At 48.3% G+C, this 17,829-nt stretch overlaps 1 protein-coding gene across 1 annotated transcript; it reads left to right on the top strand.

Moving 5' to 3' along the window:
• The first annotated feature begins 431 nt into the window (after positions 1-431).
• Positions 432-7,164, top strand: LOC120841077. The gene is made up of 4 exons (XM_042294176.1): positions 432-616; positions 5,411-6,427; positions 6,481-6,788; positions 6,938-7,164. Exons 1-4 carry the CDS (start codon positions 432-434, stop codon positions 7,162-7,164), a joined length of 1,737 nt encoding a protein of 578 aa, XP_042150110.1.
• Positions 7,165-17,829: the final 10,665 nt, after the last annotated feature.

Genomic DNA, 17,829 nt, shown 5'->3' with positions numbered 1-17,829 from the left:
GACGCTTCATCACATGCTAAATGATGCAAGTCTCTCAACGGCTGCCCTGAAAAGGGACGAAACCTGAATCCAGACATCCTCCAAATCCTTCTTCGGTTCAGATGGTATGCGATCGCCTTGACAGCTGATATTGAAAAAAAACTGTCCTTCAGATAAAACTCAGCCCAAAAGACCGTGATACGGTCAAATTTCTGTGGTTTGCCAAAGAGCCAACCGGGCCATTTGGTTTAGGAAGCTTACAGGAATGGCGAATGACCAGAGTCCCATTCAGGATATCCTCCAGTCTTTTTCTACTAAGTGGGACAATTCAACACCACCTAAAAACTGCGGCTGCTACCAAGAACATTGCTGAAAATATCAGGAGCTCTTCTTATGTCGATGACATTTGAATGGGTGCCGACACGGTTGAAGAAGCGATTACCCTATACGAGATGTCTAACTCCATCATGAATGATGCGGGCATGAGCTTGAGAAAATGGGCCTCAAACGACAAGCACGTGCAGCACATAATGAACGAAGTGGAAGCAGATGCAGTACCGGCAGACAGGAACCTTAAGCTGTCCAGAGCTTCCAAGGTGCTGGAAATGATTTGGCACAAGGACCGTGACAGTTTCAGGTTTTCGATGGACTCTCGTACATCGTTCCTTCAGACAAAAGTGGACACCAAGCGTTTCATTCTGCAAGCTGCGTCAAGAATATTTGATCACATGAGATTCATTGCTCCTTTCGCTATACGAGCTAAGCTTCTCTTTCAGAAACTATGAAAAATGGGAGTGAACTGGGATGAAAAACTACCTGAGGGACTGTATGTAGAATGGTCCAACTGGTGCAGAGACATCCCTAATATGTACGCAGTACACCCGCAGCCGGTATGAAGGTGAACGCCGAACCGTCGACCGGTTCGTGCTATCAGCGCCATCACGCGGCTGCCGTGGCGGCTCGCTTCCTTATCGCGCGCTTCACCGAGAGTAAGTGCCTGGATCGAGCGCTGTTCTCAGCTCTGCTGCTACTCCCTGCTGAAAGCGTGGAAGTGGGTTTTGATTTCAGCATCGCTTTTTGTGGTCACCGTGCCCACGTCATTGCCGGCAAATGATTTGCACATTGCACGTGAGCTAGAGCGGACGTTGTTTGGCATAGTTTATACGTGACTCAACCGCTTTCTTCATTCATGAGCGATCGCTAATAACGGCAACGAATGTGGAATTGGCTGTGATTGAGCAATAAATATTGCCGCCCGCATAGCCGAGCAAGCAACGCTCGGTCACGGGCTTCTAGAAGATTCGCGTCCATTTTCGCACCAGACGCAACATTCCCACTGCTTTCTTTTTCTCGGAAGTGCCAGATCATCCTCGCCCCGAGCGCGCGACGCTCGAACTTTCTTTGCCGAACTTTGGAGATAGTGACGCACTGTAAATAAGCAGCTGCCTGCGACCTTGTCGAGTAAGTCTCGCTCTCGCTCTCTGTTACGCCGCCAAATCGCCGCCTGCTTCTCTGCTGCCTCAACGCTCTTTCTTTACTTATTTTGTTTGGCACAAGTTCGCGTATTAAACCTTCATTTTTCAGTTCACTGTTCGTCTTCGAGCGCTTCAGCAGAAATGCCGCCTCGAGTTCCAAGGGATGAACGCGTCCAGATCGTTGTCCTTGCTCAGGAAGGACTTTCACGGCGTGAATATCGCGCAGAGTTGGAAGGCCCGTCAAAGCCGTCCAAAGGATTATTGCAGCATTTCGGGATGACAATGTGACAATGGGCGCTTGGACAATGCCCCCCCCCCTCCCCCCCCCCCCTCCCCCCCCCCCCCCCCTCGGGGCTCAGCTAAAGCGCAACGCGCTTATCAGTTTGTGCTGAGCCCCGAGTGAGCGTCCTCCCCTCGAAGCAGAATGAAATTGCCCAGAGCGCTCCCAGCGCCCCCGCCAGCCACCGCCTCTACCACGCGCTCCTAGTGGGTCTTTCATATTGCGGCGCACTGTACATGTGCCAAGGCGCATTAAGATCGGATTAACGAAACCGTTTAAAGAAGTCAGTTGCACATATAGTTGGACACCAGCTCGCAGGTATATGGAGCATGCGCCTATCTCAGAATCGAAGATAACAGTGGTCACGTTACGGAGGTTAAAAGACATACACCACGTGGACTGACCCGACAGTTGTGATAAGTTGGATAAGAGTTCCGGCGACCAGGGGGAAGCCATTTGTCAAACACCGCGTCCTAGAAATTCAAACCCAGATCGTGCCAGAGAAATGGAGACACAACCCGGGAGAGACTAACCCAGCGGACCCACGGACAAGAGGAGAATCTCCATCGATTCTTCGCGATAGCTGTCTGTGATGGGAAGGGCCGAAGTGGCTTATTTCTAGAGCAGATGACTGGCCGGAAACCCCGCATAAATTAGGGGAACTCAATGAGCTCGAAAGAAATGTGTTGAAACGTACCCAGGTGAGCCTGCAAACAGAAGGTCAAGAAACGGTCTCACTTTTTGATTTAAAGAAGTACAACGGGGATCAGATGGTACTTATAATAACAACCTGGGTGATGAGGTTTGCGCCTAACAGCAGTTATAAAGGAAATAGAGAAGTCGGCCAATTGGAAGCCGTAGAATATGCTGCAGCAGAAGGATATTGGATAAAGCAGGCTCAAGGACAAGCCTTCTCAAGGGAGATTCAGTTGCTTCTAGCAATCAGGACATTGAGCTGGCATCTCCTCTTTCAGATATGCACCCATTTCTGTACCACGATAATGCACTCATGGTAACAGGACGGCTGCAACAAATCCACGCCCCTTGCTCCGTGACACAGCCGATCATATTACCGAACGATCATCGCCTGACTGAGCTGAATATTACGGATGCTCATTATCAAGGCGCTTTAGCTTCCAGTGGAACGAGTGAATGTTACAAAGCCGTTTGAGACCTCATGCATTGACTACGCAGGAGCTTCATATATGAACGAAGCGAGGGCAGGAACTAACAGATCTAAGGCGTATATTGTCTTGTTTACGTGCGCGACAACAAGAGCTGTCCATCTGAAGCTTACGAGCGACCTCTCCACGGAAGCGTTTCTTCTCGCACTTCGAAGGCTCATTTCCCGAAGAGGAATACCAAGTACAATATACTCTGACAATGCTGCTTCATTCAAGAGGGCGTCGCTGACCTAAGGGTAATTTGGAATTCTCCGAGTCTTCCGGACTTATCCTCATACCTCGCTCAACGGAAGATTATATGGAATGATGATGATGATGATTATGATCTTGCAGCAGTTCCCTTTGTATCGGGCGGTACCGAACCACGTTCGTACCTAGCTGAAAAAAAAATATTTTAAACGAAAAAAGAAACACTTATTTCTTTTACTTTCTCCTTGTCCGTCGCGTTCAATTTGCTTGTCCTTCGCCACCAGTCCTCCAGTCTGCTTTTCGTTCTTCCGATTACTTTCCAGCTCCGTCCAATCGGCTTCGTGGACGCTGCGGCGCGCGTTTCAACCTCACTTCGAGGGAGAGCAGCAGCATCTTTATCTAGAAAAGCGTTCAGCGCTGGCCCCATCGCAGGTGATTGGAAGCCGAGTGCTTCCGCCAGCAATTGGGCTTGTGGAAGGGGCTGGCCAGGTGTCTGTACGTTTTCAGGAGCGTAATACCACTGCACCGGATGGCTTGATTGCAGGCTTGTGCATGAGAGGACGATGTGTTCGATAGTTTCATCCGCTACTCCACAAGCCCGGCATGTTGTTGTTTCCACCATCCGATTATATTTCTGTTGGTACACTAGTGTTTTCAGCCCTCCTGCACGTGCCTCAAAAAGCAAGCGGCTGCCCAGGCTGTTATCGTATGACTGAGCCTCCGCTGATATTGTACTTTTGCTGAGGTTGTACACCCGTAGCGTTGACTTGCTCTTGGCCACCTTTGCCCACTGAAGGGCCTCCTCCTCACGCACTGTCTTCCGCACCTCCGTTTTCCACTTTGTGTCTTGTTTGGCACTCACGGGCACTGTGAAGAAACCAAATTTTTTTTTGCAGTTGATATAGCCGCTTCCTCCCTCTTGTCTGTATACTTATAAGGTGGATGTATACGAAGAGTCGCTTTGCCCACCGATTTCGGTCCATAAATCGCAGCCGCCCGTTGTAACCAATCTTGCTCGTCGCTTCTCTGGCTTCGAAGGATGATTACCCGAGGTCTCCATAAACAGCCTCGTTGGCCACCATACCATGGCATCCTACGGCCTGCCTCCCGACGTCTCGCTGACGGCGCTCCAAGATCCGTTCCAGCCTGGTGACGACCCACCAAGAGCATGGGAGGAGTGGAAATCATCGTACCTTATCTTCGAGGCAGCCTGTGAATTTGCATCCAAGCCTATCGCAACTCGGAAAGCGTTTCTGCTCCACTGCCTTGGACCTCAGGCAAGACGAATTATGCAAACCTTTCCCTGCAACCAACGGGAGATGGTCAAAGCGTGCAAAGAGAAAATGCAGTTGATTACATACTGCACGAATTTGATAAACAGTATGAACCTTACAAAAGCGTCTCACAAGCGACAGCCATTTTTAACACAATAAGCCAAAAGCCAGAACAAACCATCGACGAATTCGTAACTGAGCTAATACTGCAGGCTCAAAAATGCGACTACGGAGCTCAAGAAAACAGGCTCATTGGTGATCGTATCATTATTGGGATACGAGACGTGGCTTTACGCGAACGATTGTTTCGTGAACCGAGTCTAACACTAGACAAAATCATTGCAAGCTGTAAAGCAGCTGAAATCTAAAAAAAAAAAAAAAACGTGAATGATATTCAGAAAACTGGAGACGAAGTTAGAGTTGATGGACTCTATCGTCAGCCATCTAACTTCAGAGCAGCGCAACCAAGGTACCAACCCTCCGAGCCACAAAGAGACCAATCCAGCAACCGACAGCAAAGTTCATGTTCGAGATGTGGTACTTCTCATCAACCCCGAAACTGACCAGCTTACGGAAAGCACTGCCTTCCCTGTGGGATTTTTGACATTTTTTCCCGAATGTGCAATCGGATATCGACGTGTTTCTGCTGTAGAAGAAACTTCCAACTCATCCATGAAAAATGACTCCAATGAAACGATCCATTTGGGAGGCATAACAATTGGGCTTCTTCCATCAACCAAAGCAACCAAGCTTGCGCAAACTGGGATAGAGCTGGAGAGGTGATTAAAGAAAAAAAAGGGCAGGCTGGCATCTCGCACCGAAGAGGGACAAGGCCTAATTTCAGAGTTAGTGTTGGCAAAGGCAGAAATGCAGCGAATGTCTTTGGAGCACGAGAGAAATATCGAAGCGAGCTTTGGCCGTAAAGGCAGCTTCGGCTCTCCTGGGGAAGATGCAAGCGCAGCAAGCAGAATTTTCTCATGCCAATTATTAGGAGTCCGAAGCATTGAAAGTCCAGCTGGTTTCTCTAAGCGGGGATTTGGCAAAGCAGCTGGAGCTTGTAGATGCCAAGGTGGAGGAAGTGGACACCCTGAAGGAGAAGTTTGAAGCACCTCAGCTTGAACTCGGAAGGTTTTCTGCCGAGTATTGCATCTTGCAGGATGTCCTTCTTCAAGAATATGGCGAGGACTTGCCGGTAGTTGAGAATGATTCCGAACAACGAGAGTTCAGTGCCTTTCAGTACATCAAGAAGCTGCTGGACATCGCAAAACGCAAAAGAGAGGCCCTGGAAAACCAGCTTGCTAAAAAAGAAGAGCAGTTCAATCTACTTCAGCAAAACTATCAGTACTTAGAGGACCGGTACCAGTGGCCGTTACAAGATCTCGCGGCGTTTGTCCGGAGCATCATCGGGGCATTTGTCCAGAGGATCATCGAGCACACCAACCAGTCGTCAGAAGCTGCAGTGTCTCTTGAAGCAAGTCAGCTGGAAGACTTGAACTGTCTGTTGGCAGTGCTTCAGGAACGGGTCAAATCCTTGACAGTTAGGAACGAGCCCCTCGCTCAAGAAAGTCAGCAGCGGAAATCATTTTGTGAAGATGCGAGTGAAAAAATTAGATGCGTGTCTTATGAAAGCCGCCTCTGGCAGCAGAGACACGGAAAGGTGGCCGAGACTTTGAGAGAGAGAGAGAATGTTGTTAAGCGTCACAATTCGTCGCAAACAGAAGCAGACGGAAGCTCCATTACCGAGAAGGCAGAAACAGAGTGCGACAGAGTGGACGAGAAAGTCAGTAGCCTCCTAAAACGCAACGGAAAGCTAGAAATCGATGCCGACGTTTTGCGGTCAGAACTTTCCAGCCCGGAGGAGCAAGGCGAGATGCTCGTCAGCGACAACAAACATTTTCAACAGCTAGCAGAGAACTTAGAACAGGCACGACATTGCCTCGAGGAGGAGCTGAAGACTCTGTGCAAGCAGCACGTCAGGGCCACCAAGGAGATGGAGAACGAGCACAGCACTGCGCTGGACGTAGCGGCCAAGTGTGAGGCAGCACTGTCAGCGCTGAAGACTCCCAGCTGTTGGACAAGTATACCCACATTGTATACAGACGCAGGAACCAGCAGGAAGAGTTTCACGCGGCAGCCCGAGAGAAACACAGCTTGGAGGACAGGTGCGCACAGCTCACAGAAGAGTGGGCAACAGCCAGACGAGCTCTCGCAGTCTTCGAGGAGAAGCAGGGCGCAGTGGGACAAAAGACCCGGCAGGAGCTGCAAGAGCTGTGGCAAGCAAACCAGCAGTTGCAAGAGCGCTTTCGCTGCCTCAAGGACAAGCATCTCAAGGCTGAAGAACGGTTGGTACAGGCGCCAAACCAAAAACTGGGAGCCTCGATGGAACATGTCACCGAGGACACTGGGGGTACAGCGAGAACTTCGGAGGCACCAGCAAGCCGAGTCGCGATAGCGGAACTCTCCTGGCGGTATGAGTCCCTGGTGGAGCAGTCTTGAGCCGAGGAGAGCAAGTGGAACGAGGAGAAGAAGCAGCTGAAACACATCGAGGACTTACAGGCGCAACCGTTACCACATCAAAGAAGCACATGGAACAGCAGAAACAAATACAGCTGCTGAAAACTATTTCCCTACAGCCTCAAACGAAGCTGCTGAAGACTATGTCCCTACAGAATCAAACGACGAATCACTTGAAAACATTTCCACGTCTACAAGGTCAACAGAATGGCCAAAAAACAACAAGAAGCGGACGCGTCGTGGTGAAGCCGCTACGATACAGGGACTGACAACTGCCGCACTCGCACTGCGTTATCTTCAAAATAAAAGAAGAAGAAGGGGGCATTTTATGATGTTATGAGGCTCTCTGATCTTATAAGAAGAGGACATCCAGTAAGCACGCTCGCAGGGGTTGGCACGCGCTGTTGCGTTTGGAACTGACGAGCAATCGCCATAGCTGCGGCTTTGATCCCGTATTCTACTTATTAAACAGCTTGCTTAAACCATTCTCCTGAGCTTAACTAGCAACATAACATGGTGTCAGAATTGGGATTTATTGTTGAAAGCGCTCTCAGGTGGGGAGGATGGTGGGAGAGGTTAGTTCGCTCAGTAAAGGTAGTTTTAAGGAAAGTTTTGGGAAGAAGCAGTCTGAAGTTTGAAGAGCTAGCAACTGTGATTTTGGAAGCAGAAGCCATCATTAATTCCCGACCATTAACATACGTTTACTCCGACCTCAAGGAGCCGACACCTGTCAGTCCAGCTCATTTTCTGATTGGACAAAGCGTCATTGTTCTTCCGGAAGTCGGTTCAGACTCTCAACTTCCCATGTCCATGACTCATATGGAATCAACTCGAAGGCTGAGGTATAGAGAACTGGTTATGGACCACTTTTTGGAATCGGTGGAGTAAAGAGTATATTGTGATACTGCGATCGGCTCATCAGTACCCAAACGCCAAGGCTGTTTCGTTGAAGGTTAATGACGTAGTCCTGTTAGTGGACAAAAAAAGTCCAGACTATTTTTGGAACCTCGCCCGAGTTACAGAAGAACAGATGGGTGCGCAAGAGCATGTCACGTCAGAGACAAAAATGGAAACGTATATGTAAGACCAGTTTAAAAGCTGCATCAACTTGAAATCTATTCAGCAATGCTTGCTCGGGAGGATGTTGAGGAAGTCGAAGAGAAGAACGAAGAAAGCACGAGGAATTGAAGTACTGATCGAGAATTTAAGAGGAGGAAGTTGAGTGTGTCGTTCTTTTACCATTAAAACCAAGCGGTTACATAGACCTTTTTATGCTAATGTCCACCGTCTCACTTATAGATATTTAAGAATTCTACAGTACCTGAGGGCAACCCTCTCTCCTATCAACAACCCACAAGACCCCACGGCTTTGCGACTCACATATGCCCGAGCATTACACTTTGCACGAAATAAAACCTGAGTGATGCTGTGACATCCCTTCTTAGGGCATCGTTACTACTCGAAATCCTTGTTCTGCATATTTCTGGAGCTACTCTTCATCTCACTAGTTGTGAGCAATGTAGGCGAAGGCAACACTGCACAAGGAGAGAAAGGGCAAGCACTTGCAAAGCTGGGAAAAAGAGAAGCCTCCACTGTTCTCCATCCCATCATAGTGCTCGCCATTTCTCCTCTCTCCCGTCGTGCCTCCCGCTTTTTTAGTGCTCGCCTTTTTACCCTAGTTCGGCGTTGTCTTTACTTACACCGCACGTAATTAGTTAGACGGAGCTTTAGTGCCTTACTGCTATCATTCGCATTTCATGTTCATCTTATCGTTGATGATTGTCATTTCTCGTCAAGTGAATCACTCATCAGATAAATCACTTGCTGCTTCAAGGTAACCTCGTTCGTATAAAAACAAGGTTTGTGAAGTAGAAACATTCAGAAGTACAGGCTCGTATTTTTTATTCGTCCTTCTAAAGCTTAGATTGTTTCACCATTTACAACGTTCTTCTGCCAGGGAACAATTCGTATAAGTTGGTATTTTTCACGAATTGCTGCTGAAAATCATTCTCCACGTTTTTTTAAGCGTAAATTTAAATTGGAACCTTCCCGTCTAAACTTTTCTTACTTGTCGGAAACTATAAGTATCTGCCTTCAGAGGCCTGCATCGAGCTTGTGTAAAAAAGAAAAAACAAAACAAAAAAACATTGAATTAGTTTAGCATTATGCAATACGTGCTTAGATTTTTGTTATTTCGTATGCACCTCATCTCAAAATTTTTGCAAACATTTCCGTTCCTTACTTCTTACACTTTTCTACACAGAAACTGGATCTAAAGCCTTGTGGTCGCCCCTAATTGATCCCGACCCCGAAAACTTGCTTTCTTGTTGGTCAACATCTGGGATGAAAGACCCTTTCCCGGTCCCTTCTGCCTCAATTTCGGGGCCATATTGTTGTCGCTTGGGCCCACGGCGTACGTCTATCCGCCATGGGGTCAAACAACGCGACCACTTCACGACGTCAAAACCGTTTGGCGACCTCTTGGCACCCCGGCTGGGGATGTGGGCTTCCATGAATTGATGGGACGCTACAGTGGACACGTTTCTTAGACCTCCTACCCGTTTTGTTGTTAGCCACCTCTTATGCAATGTTCCGAAGGGGTCGTTAAAGTATTTAAATAAATGTGTTTATTATAAATAATTTAAAACATGATCAACAGCACATCATACTTTATGTTGCCTGTCTAAGAACTTGCTCTTACACCAGCTGGCGCACATCGACTAGAAAAAACCGGTTGCCAGCAGACCATCAGCTCAACGTAGAGGGATGCATGAAAGGACCGCCTCACTGCATCGTCCTTCCGGGTCGTCCTGACGAGGGAGTCATGGACCGCCATTGGGCTGAGCAATCTGGTGCAAGTTCGTGATCTATCACGGGTCAGAAGTAAGTTCCAAATGTTTTTTGACTAAGTATATTGTTTACTTTCATGGCCAACATGTTGGACTTACTTTATTGCTTTTTTTTTCTGGAGATTGGACAGGCTGTGTTAGAACAAACTGCGTTTTTGATTTCAGCCCAGGTTAACCTTTGATAAAAGAGGCTCATAAATGTCAACTCTTAGTATTTACTAAATAACTACGAAGCACTTAGCAGACTGATCGCACCAAGCAATGTGTGTGTGCGCCATATTCCCGACGTTCCATTGTAACCCGATGCTTCGAAACCAGTTCGGCACCTCGTTCACGTGGAGAAACAGTCAATATCAGCCACTCCAGCGAGGCTCTTTCCTTTTGGTCCCACGGTTTTGCGGCGACTCGCAAGCCTGTGCTAACAATCGGCTTCGCCCCCCCCCCCCCCCCCCTTAAAGAAAAGGCCCAAGGTTTAGTCTAGCGCACACCATGTATAGATTGCCCGGCCTCACACATTGGCGAAAGTAGAACTTCACAGAGACGTTTAAGCGCGATACACATTCGCGGCAAAGCTATCCGGTCCGACGTGCGAACTGCAGGAAAGATGGCTGCTTCGACTTGTCGCGCACGAGTTCCGTTCAGCTCCGCCCAGTATCGGATATCCCTGTACCGAATGAATGGATCGATGCTAATGACAGTATGTATAACGGGCGGTAGCTTGCGCTACGTAGCCAAGAATCCTAAACTATTCCCCTGGCCCTTCGTGGTTTCTCTGACTTTGAAGCACACAAAATAGCTTTATTTATTCCATATAGTGTGCATGTCTCAAGATTTTAGGTGAGAATACTGTTTTGTTCAAAATGACTTAACCACGATAGACCATAGCGGACGTTAGGAACCATCCCAGCTAAGGGAGTACGCACCCCGCGCATTACTGCACTGTTGCGCCCCTCCCGAAGTTCACGTGACACTCGCACGACATTGGAATGGCCCGAGACTTACGCTGCTGGCAATCGCAAGGTGAAACGGAGTATATTCGGGTCTCGACGCTCTCGATGAGTCCTAAAAGGCCGACTTGCTAAGGACACGCAAAAGCAGCAGGTCGGTTTGTGCACGACGGAAGACTCCACGGCGTCCGTTGCCTTTACTTCGCGAGGACGAGTTGCGTGACGCAACGCTTCCATCCCCTTGCCCGGTCCTCCTCTCCCGATCGGGGCTATCTTTACGTCACAGCATGACGTTCGCGCCATCCGTGAGAACACGTCCTGAAGGGGGGTAACACGATCGGATTCAACGACTGCTATATTCTTTGCACGGAAAGAAACTGGCGAAGACGCCTTTTATTAAAGTCCTGGTACATTCAGAACGCCGAAAAAAACGTCAACCGGTCAGCTGGGACACTTCCAAACCTGTCCGGTTTGCGGTGCGTAACGCGAGGCACTATGAACCATAAAACGTAATATTTGCACTTTTTATGTTTCTATTGTACGTTAAGTTTTGAAAAATGCATATCACATTCTACACTAAAAGAGTTATGATGAATTGGCAATTTATTTGCAAAAAGAACGAAATACGTGGCACGCGCACAGACACAACATTTGCACCGCAAGCAGGAGAGTTAGCACAGCTACTGCCGGTATTATGGTTCGGGCCGTGGGTCCGCCGCCTTAAAGAAGCCAACAACAAAGAGCAATTTGCAAGGCGACGACAAGATCGAAAACAGTCACCCGTGAACAAGGGGCCGAACTGGCCTTGAAACGTCGGGGTCCGTATTATTTTATGGTTAGAGTTTTCCTTTCGTTCATGGATGATTTTGATCTGAATAGTTCACAGATGTCTGTTTATTTTGGTCTTGTTACTTCAATATTGTACGCTGCCTCTGTCCACCGCTATTTGGGGGCCACGTCAGAGGGCATTCTGCTTTCTTTTGCTACAGCCCCCCGGAACATGTATGTCTGAAATCAACAAATCCATTCTATTATTTTCTATTCTAACCTACTTCTCACCCGCAAGAAGGACAGGACGTGACCACGTGACATCAAGCCCCTTGGCACCGTGACGCCGCATTACATGACGACGACACATGAGGTCATGGTGTTACATGACTCTATGCTGTCGCGTAACGTCACAGTGTCACGCAATAACATGACGTCTCGTGACGTCATAGGTTCACGTGACCTTTCCACGCTACACTCAAAATCAGATTTGGCCTTAGTTAGATTGCAATTCTAGACTAAAAGTGATCAAATACAAGCAATTTATCTACTTGTAATAGGTACCGTACAAATCAGGTCACACAGCAAAAGGAAGCAGCAAGAAATAGAGTGCGTCCCAAACATAACGCCGCCACTGGGTTCCCAAGCATTGAGCTCGTGTCGGCTACTTACTGTTAAATTTGTCACCAAAACGTTCGAGATGCCTTCTCAGGATAGGATAGAAATCGGGAACCCAAATATTCTTGAGATAGTTCACTGCGCCGCCGCAGGGACTATCAGAAACGGGAAACAAAATATTTGGGGGTTTTACGTGCCAATCCAACGACGGGCATCTGGCACGCCCCAGCGGAGGACTGAGGATTAATTTGGACCACCGATTTCGGACATCGAAGGGTTTTTGCGTTATCAGCTGCATACAGAAAAAAAGAAACACTCAACGAAGGTGCTATAACTAGCGCAATGCTCGGTTAGGTGAGCTACGGCTACCCAAAATGACAGCGCCACAGTTTGATCCAAGCTTCAGCGCAGGAGGCCTAGTGTCGGTTTGTCATTGGCGGCGAGTTGTTCCCACTCCGTCCTCTGGTATTTTTACAGTCCTTTGGCACGCCCATAGGCCCGTAGCTCTAAAGGTTTGAGCAGCGCTCCAGTCGAGAAAAATATAATATTTCTCGCGTTTCGAACATCCGTTACTATGCTTCCCCACTACATTTGTTTTATTCGCCGTTCCATTATAAGCGTCACCGTAGCGAAGGCCACAAGAACGAGCTCCGAGCTTTCAGTGTCCCTGGCAAGCAAGCGCGCTCGTGTAGTGCGAGCATCGTTCAGGAGAACATGCTTTTGAAAGTAGTTTAGGCTTTGTTATCACGTAGAATGAAACGTACGTGCTCACATAGGCTATGAAAAACAGCAATATAAATAATAATGCTGAAATGTATGTTTGATAAGCACTGAGGACACAAACTGCAAATTATTTGTTTTTTTTTAATTTCATTTTTTTAGGCGCTTTGTTACCCCGCATGGGAAGACTCTGCCAGACGCTTGTATTCGAGCCTGGGTCGTGCATAATCGGACGTTGCAGTGCCGCTTTCAGGGTCGAATCGCGTGGATTTTGCAGCCAGCATTACATGTGATCGAGTTTTGCAGACGCGCTCTCGCCCTTTGCCCGAGAGCAACGGGCCTATGCGCAGGTAAACTCAGGGAGAGGAGAAGACGAGCGAGCGCGTGGACGTCAAAGCGCCCATTCCTGGTTCGAATGATCTCTGGATGGACTCAAAGCTAGCTGCATTTCTCTCTACTCAGACCTTGGCTTGCCAAGCGCCGTAAAGAGTCGGAAAGGAGAGGGAAAGGCATTCAGCTTTACGTCTACCCACTAGTCATTCCGACATGAGCTCGCCGTTCTGACGACCGCGCGCACTCTCGCCTCCTCCGCTCCCTTAGTTCATCTGCGCTTTGTTTCGCTCGAGTGTACAACGCTGGGTAAAAATCTGGAATGCAGCTAACAGACGTTTTATTTTATTTGTCGGCTTAGAAATTACATTTTTATAGAAGGGTTATAGGAGTGAAAAGTTCAGAGCCTCTTTAAAGCGCTCAATGCACTATTCGTTACTCTTGAAATAAATAAAAATAATGACTTTTCCTCAGGTTGGGAGCACTGAAGTGTACCGTATATTTTGGATTCAAAAACGCAGACTTTTCAAGAATTTGTTTTTCAATATCGATTAATATCACCAGATATAATGATTTCTGGCCGATTGCAAAATATGTTGATTATTCTTTATGTGTAAATCAAGCCAGTTTATGAGCTAACAAAGGCGGAATTCGTCAAGGTTTGCTGTGTATACATTTTTCTTTCAAACTAGGCGCCAAGTGCGGACTATGCACCGGGTTCGGACTGTGCACGAGGTGCAGGTGATCTAAGGATTCTCTAGAGCCCTTTATAAAGATTTTTAGCAAACAGCTACCGTGTTCCGCGTACTGTGCACTCCTGGAGCCCTTGAAGCATGTTTCTAAGCCCGCACCCACCGCTACCGTGACCCTAGAGCGCCCGCCTAAAAGCATGCTTCAAAGGCTCCAGTACAGCGGTGCGTAAATACGTAAAACACTGTAACGGTTTGCTGAAAGTTCCTAATATTCGGGACCCCCGAACGTTCGTAAATTGAGCGAAATGAAAAAAAAAAAAGAATGCGAGCATAAAGGGCACGCAAATGTTTTGGCCGAGAACTGACACTATGAAAATTATTCTCCAATCGTGAACTCTATTTTTGTAATTTGCTGTGCATTTTATGTTCAAAAGGGTGTGCATTTGAACTACATTACAGCACAAACCTGTGCCATACCGCTTTTCTCAAATGCACTACGGGCACTATCAGGCTTACCACGAAGCAAACGCCACACCTCACTCAGCTACACTGTATGCGGTGACTTCATCGATGAAGTCGTCAAGCTCAATTAGGCATTTTCCTAGTTTTTCAGCTCACTAACGATGGTATTAACATATAAAAATTGCAACTTTCTATCTCCGACTTCAATATGCAAATTAAGTACCCACCGAGGCGATGGAGGTACCTTGTGCATCTGAAAGGTGTGAACACGTAAATAATGTTATCTTTTCTAAGCTTTTAGAGCATTCTCCGTTCTGTGAGCCGCGAACGTCGAACATACACAGAGCCCTGGCATCAGGGATTAGTTCAAGAGCATTTCGTTGCTGGTCCATAGAGGTTATGATTATGGTGTCGATGTACCACGGCATCAGGTCGGTCATGCTTGAGTGGTTTGGGAGAGGCCAAATGTCGCAGGGGCTTGAAAAATCTATCGTCACATTGCATCTTGTTTTTTCTGTTTTTTTTTTGTTTTTTTAATGCGTATAAGCTGCAGGACGGCTCCTGCCAGGGAAAGTGCTGTGATGACAGTAATTTCTATCATGTCGTCAAGCCCCGCCACAGTGATCTGCTGAGATTCCCGTTGTTCAAATGTCCAGTCGCGGACCGGCTCTAGCATGGAGTTGGTATGGTCACAGTTAACGATCATATCATCCGGAATTTTATTTTCACGCACCACATTCTCGTTCTTGCAAGAAACTCGCACTTGATGTCTTCAAGATCGGTTGATGCTTCCTGGATGTCCGCGTTGCCTTCACAAAAACAAGATGTCAAGGTGTCAACAAGTGCCAACGAGTTACCATATCAGGAAGCTTTCTTGGCTCTTCATCTTTATGATTCACCAAACAGCGGCAATGAAGATCATCTGATTAACGATTTCTCCCTTCTCTCCAAGCTTCCGAATGTAATCTTGCAAGTCACGATCCAAATTACGCAACTTTAGTTTACTTCCGTTGGTTACATGTGGCAGCACTTCAAGGGATGATATGCTGAGTCTGATTTTACGTAGATATGAATCTCTGAGTCCTAAAAAAAGTCTGGTGATTAAAAATTTGTGAGGGATTCTTCGGTTTGTCCAGTAGTTTCTCGTTGTGCAACTTGCCATCAGATGTGATTATCGAGGAGGGCTCAGGGGAGGGTGCAGAACAGGGCCAGTTGGATGACCCTGTAGATGCTGCTGAAGGCATGGGGAATTTTTTCTTTTTTAATGCCGTAGCCTCTCTATCAGGGAGTGTGTAAATAGCGCAGTAACCAAAGTTGAACAGTGCTTGCAGTGCGTCGGTTTGATGAACATACAGAAGGTTTTGAGTCCCCAATCGATGCTCCTCTATTTCAAGAAATAGGATCCTACATTGATGGCTCAAGGTCTAAAATGGCCATATGAAACTGTGGTTGCTTTTGTGGAGCAGGGCGCAGAAATTTTGGCACATTGATACTTTAGACCCATGTTGTTGTAAAAAACACTATCTCCAAACTCCGGTCTAAAAACATGCTTTTCGTGCAAGGCTCGTTAAATTATGAGGCGCTGGAGAAATGCAGCGTTAAGTCCTTATTTTGAACTCTTTTTGTTCGCCTTCTGCCCATTGAAAAGCATGCGGGAAGGGCCTTAGAACGCACCTGGTATCGCTGCGCCGCAGCGTTCTTCTGCAACATAAAGTTCGTCTGCTTTCCTCGCCGTCACCATGGCAACGAACGCCGAATGAATAGAAGCACGCGCGGTACCGCCGCGTGAAGCCAGCAACAGCTGACGCCATTTTACGAACGCCGTCTGCTAGCCAAAGCCGAACGCGGTGTGTCAGATCAACCACCTCCGCCGGTACGGCGCTAGCAAAGACGACGCTGAGACACGCCGACGGCGATCGAGCAAGCAACAACACCGCGGGACGACTGCAACGGCGGCATTTATTCGGATCAAAAGCCGCCTTCGCCGGTGCGCCGCTAGCAAAGACGACGAAGCTGAGCCACGCCGACGGCGAATGGGCAAGCAACATCACCGCGGGACGACTGCAACTGCGGCATTTATTGGGATCAAAGGCGCGATATAAGAAAGAACAATTTTTATTTGAATCATAACACGCCATATCCAAGTTGGGGACCACCATACCTTTGCTGGGTCTTTCCTGTGAACTTTTTACAGAGACACGGGGTGCCGCATTCAAAACACAGCTCCGTTTGCAAAATATGGGGGCCCTGAAAAGGGCCGTTTAGACCGCTACCAGAACCTATAACTGACGTAACGAGCACTTGACGAGCGGTTGGCGCATAAGTCTTCTTTATGCACGCAGGCGGGCGACGGGCTCAGCGCGCAGCGGATCACTTGAAACACCGGGGCCCTCAGAATCCTCGTCCTCAGCACTATAAGGAAGGTCCCTGTCTGCGTCGGGGCCGTAGATTTTGGCGACCGCGGTGACGAACGACTGGAATCTATCAGTGTTTCCGCGCGCCTTCTCTCTCCTCCAAAACATGAACTTTGCAAGGTGACCAGTGAAATGGTGGCTCTCGCGCCGTCCAGATGGAAGAGAGTTTTTGACGTGGGCCCAGGTGCCCTCCACCGTATTGGTGTGCGCACCGGTGTTCGGGTCGACAAAGTGTAGCTTGTGGTTAACGGTGAGGTGCGTGTAGCCTGTGGTTAACGGTGAGGTGCGTGAAGCGAGCGTCATCTGCAAGGTTGCGATAGCCAGCCCAACAATCAGCGATTATTCTTGTTCCAGGGTGGACCCACCTGGCTATTAGCCCTAGCAGGGTTTTGGGAGGCACTCATTTGATCGAGTGACGTTTTAGCGAACGCCCACGTTTCATCGAAGGACACTTTAGCGAATTGTCGGACGCCGCGAAGCGGCGTTTTCGGGTGGACCAAATAGGTTCACATTTTTTGTAATGAGTCGCCGCAGGCTGTCGCCGCGAAGCGGCGTAAAGCGCAGCGCGGCGGATGGGTTAACGCGCGCCCCCGTTATTCGCTTAAACGTCGATTCGCCCAAATGTCGCTGTTCGCTAAAATGTCATTCGCTCATGTGATGTGGACCCCAGGGTTTTAGCGTCAAGGGTCTCCACGGTAACAAGAAAGCAGCACCCGCTGCCTCGCTCCACACCGCCGAAAACCCACTGGCCAGGCCTTAAATACCCGCGATGGTACTTTCCCCGCCCGAACATACTCTCGTCTAGTTATACAGTCACGCCTTCGCCGCCAATCATCTCTGAATGCGTAAAGACAGCATTTACCACAACCTTCCGACAAAGGCTCGTCCAATCAGTTATTGCCTTACTTGCGACATCAGTCTCCCGCTGAATGACGGCGCACGGTAGGTTCTGGCACCAGAGGTAGATGATCTTCATGAGTTGGGGAAGCGTCAGGTGCGATGCCTCGAAAAAGGAACCGCTCCGTACCGAGACCTCCCCCGGCACTGAACCTTGACCGGCTTCCTCTTGGGCACCTAACGAGTCATGCACACACCGAACCTTCACGAATAACCATCCGCAGATTTAGCGCGGAC

The sequence above is a fragment of the Ixodes scapularis genome, unplaced genomic scaffold (genome assembly GCF_016920785.2).
Source record: "Ixodes scapularis isolate PalLabHiFi unplaced genomic scaffold, ASM1692078v2 PGA_scaffold5__190_contigs__length_132052651, whole genome shotgun sequence".
Taxonomy (NCBI): Eukaryota; Metazoa; Arthropoda; class Arachnida; order Ixodida; family Ixodidae; genus Ixodes; species Ixodes scapularis.
The sequence above is the reverse complement of the archived record's forward strand: the minus strand, read 5'-3'. Positions and strand labels throughout refer to the sequence as shown.